The sequence below is a fragment of the Limulus polyphemus genome, unplaced genomic scaffold (genome assembly GCF_000517525.1).
Source record: "Limulus polyphemus unplaced genomic scaffold, Limulus_polyphemus-2.1.2 Scaffold3844, whole genome shotgun sequence".
NCBI lineage: Eukaryota > Metazoa > Arthropoda > Merostomata > Xiphosura > Limulidae > Limulus > Limulus polyphemus.
In genome coordinates this window covers 93,953-96,644 of record NW_013669454.1, presented here as the reverse complement: position 1 = coordinate 96,644, position 2,692 = coordinate 93,953, and the positions used below count along the sequence as shown (strand labels likewise).

Genomic DNA, 2,692 nt, shown 5'->3' with positions numbered 1-2,692 from the left:
TGTGTGTGTGTGTGTGTGTGTGTGTGTGTGTGTGTGTGTGTGTGTGTGTGTGTGTGTGTGTGTGTGTGTGTGTGTGTGTAGAGATTCATCTAATGTAACAATAACTGATTATTTTACTATAATTAATAAATGAGCCCAATGATTAATCAATTAGCAATTTCCACAAATGCCCCAGCCCTACAAGATACCAAACAAATGGTAACAAAATAACGAAACACTTAATCTTGTTGCCTCTGTGCAAGTGACTTTACCTGATGACCAGATACAGTAGTCCCAAGTTCCTCATCTCCACAGTTAACATCTACGTACAGGTTAGGAAACAACTGGTAACAGAATAACAAAACACTTACCTTGTTGCCCCTGTACAAGTGACTTTACCTGATGACCAGATACAGTAGTCCCAAGTTCCTCATCTCCACGGTTAACATCTACGTACAAGTTAGGAAACAACTGGTGACAGAATAACAAAACACTTACCTTGTTGCCCCTGTACAAGTGACTTTTCCTGATGACCAGATGCTTGCAGTGCTCCCTGGGTTTCTTATCTTCATTGTTAACATCTGTAAAATATTTATGCAACTTCATTACATATTATTATATCAACATGTATATACAGCACTATTAAACATAATGTTTTATCAGTATACCTCCAAGTTCTTAAAGAACGTAATGAGCTTCATGAATAATCGTCTTCCACAATGAAACTCGGGTAACATAAGTTCACTCACACATACAAAAATATAATAATAAAAAACCTTACAAAGAACAACTTCATTCAAAAATTCTTATATACAAAAACTGTTGATCAAATTATTTCATTTTAACCTAAAAACTACCTAGAATTTGAAACATGAAAAATACTTAGGTGATCATGGACATGAACATAATGTACATAGTTAAATCATGTATGTAGATATCTACACTTAGGTGATCATGGACATGAACAGAATGTACATAGTTAAATCATGCATGTAGATATCTACACTTAGATGATCATGGACATGAACAGAATGTACATAGTTAAATCTAGGTAATCATGCATGTAGATATCTACACTTAGGTGATCATGGACATGAACAGAATGTACATAGATAAATCTAGGCAATCATGTATGTAGATATCTACACTTAGGTGATCATGGACATGAACAGAATGTACATAGTTAAATCATGCATGTAGATATCTACACTTAGGTGATCATGACATGAACAGAATGTACAAAGTTAAATCATGCATGTAGATATCTACACTTAGGTGATCATGGACATGAACAGAATGTACATAGTTAAATCATGCATGTAGATATCTACACTTAGGTGATCATGGACATGAACAGAATGTACATAGTTAAATCATGCATGTAGATATCTACACTTAGGTGATCATGGACATGAACAGAATGTACATAGTTAAATCTAGGCAATCATGCATGTAGATATCATACACTTAGGTGATCATGGACATGAACAGAATGTACATAGTTAAATCATGCATGTAAATACTGTAGATGCACCTTCACGGCAAGTGATAAACTAAACAGCTCATGTCACTTCACATTTAAAAGGCAGAGAAAAATAAGACTATCATGGGTGTAAAATTAGTCTCTGTTTTGCACACAATAATAACCTAGTGTGAAATAATCCCAAAAATTATGCTGAAATAAGAAAATGATTACTTTACACTTGACTGGAATTAATCAAAAACAGCAGTATCAGTGACACTAATTTTGATTTGTTTAATATTTTCATAATATTAACCCTATTGTGAGGGGTTAAGTGTCAAAGGCCATGTCATCGTATTTGTTGACTTACATTCAAAATTTTATTTAAATACTATTTCATGAATTCATGTCAATAAGTTTGGTATCAAACTGTAGATTATAATTCAATTTTAGTATTATATGTTAATTTCTTAATTTAAAAGTAAATATTAAAAAAACAGCTAAACATCGATGTTTGTGTGTCACGTGGTTCAAATTAGATGTTTGTGATTACTATAGTTTTGTACAAATTAGAAACTCAAATCATCGACATTAACTAGCTATAATATAAAATAATAACCTCTTATCTTTTCTATTTGCTAAGATATCACTCATGTACTGAATCAGTTGTCCTTACCCACATCTTTCTATTTTTGGAAATGCTCCCTTATATACATTTACTTCTATGTATGACATGAATAACCAATCAAAAGCTCAGAATGTCCCCTAATTGTTTTATCAGCCATTTTGATAGGTTACTGTGTTAATCTCGTTCTTATCAAACAAGATTTCAAATGAAAGGCAAGTCTTTAGTAAGCTCAAAATTTCATATATGCCCAAACACAGCTTAGTTACTAAGCTTGATAAATTATAGTGGAATTCTATGGTATCAATATAGTAATTTATGATTTTTTGGTTATTTAAGATATATATAAAAAAACCTAAAAAAATGTTTTTTTCACATCCTCCACGTGAGCAACCCACATCAAGCAGCAACCGAGTACAATGGTTGTAACTAAAAGAGATAATTGTTTGCTTTACTTCTATATTCACTGTTCTATGTTTTAAGAAAAATAAGTTTAAGAACTTATTTTTAAATAGTAATAATCTATATAAATATATAATGTATAATAATTGAAATGTGACTGTATTTTACAAAATATTAGTCCACTAAAACACTAACCAAAACAGGTCATTTGTAGTCGTGGGAGG

At 31.6% G+C, this 2,692-nt stretch overlaps 1 protein-coding gene across 1 annotated transcript in view; it reads right to left on the bottom strand.

Annotated features, from left to right (window-relative positions):
• LOC106470145 (TATA box-binding protein-like protein 1) overlaps positions 1-2,692 on the bottom strand; it is a gene marked incomplete at its 3' end in the record, with an annotated part of 21,056 nt that overhangs the window by 11,941 nt on the left and 6,423 nt on the right. Inside the window, exon 2 of the mRNA XM_013930675.2 lies at positions 478-560. Coding sequence (XP_013786129.1) covers positions 478-560 — 83 coding nt within the window. The remainder of the gene's footprint in view (positions 1-477; positions 561-2,692) is intronic.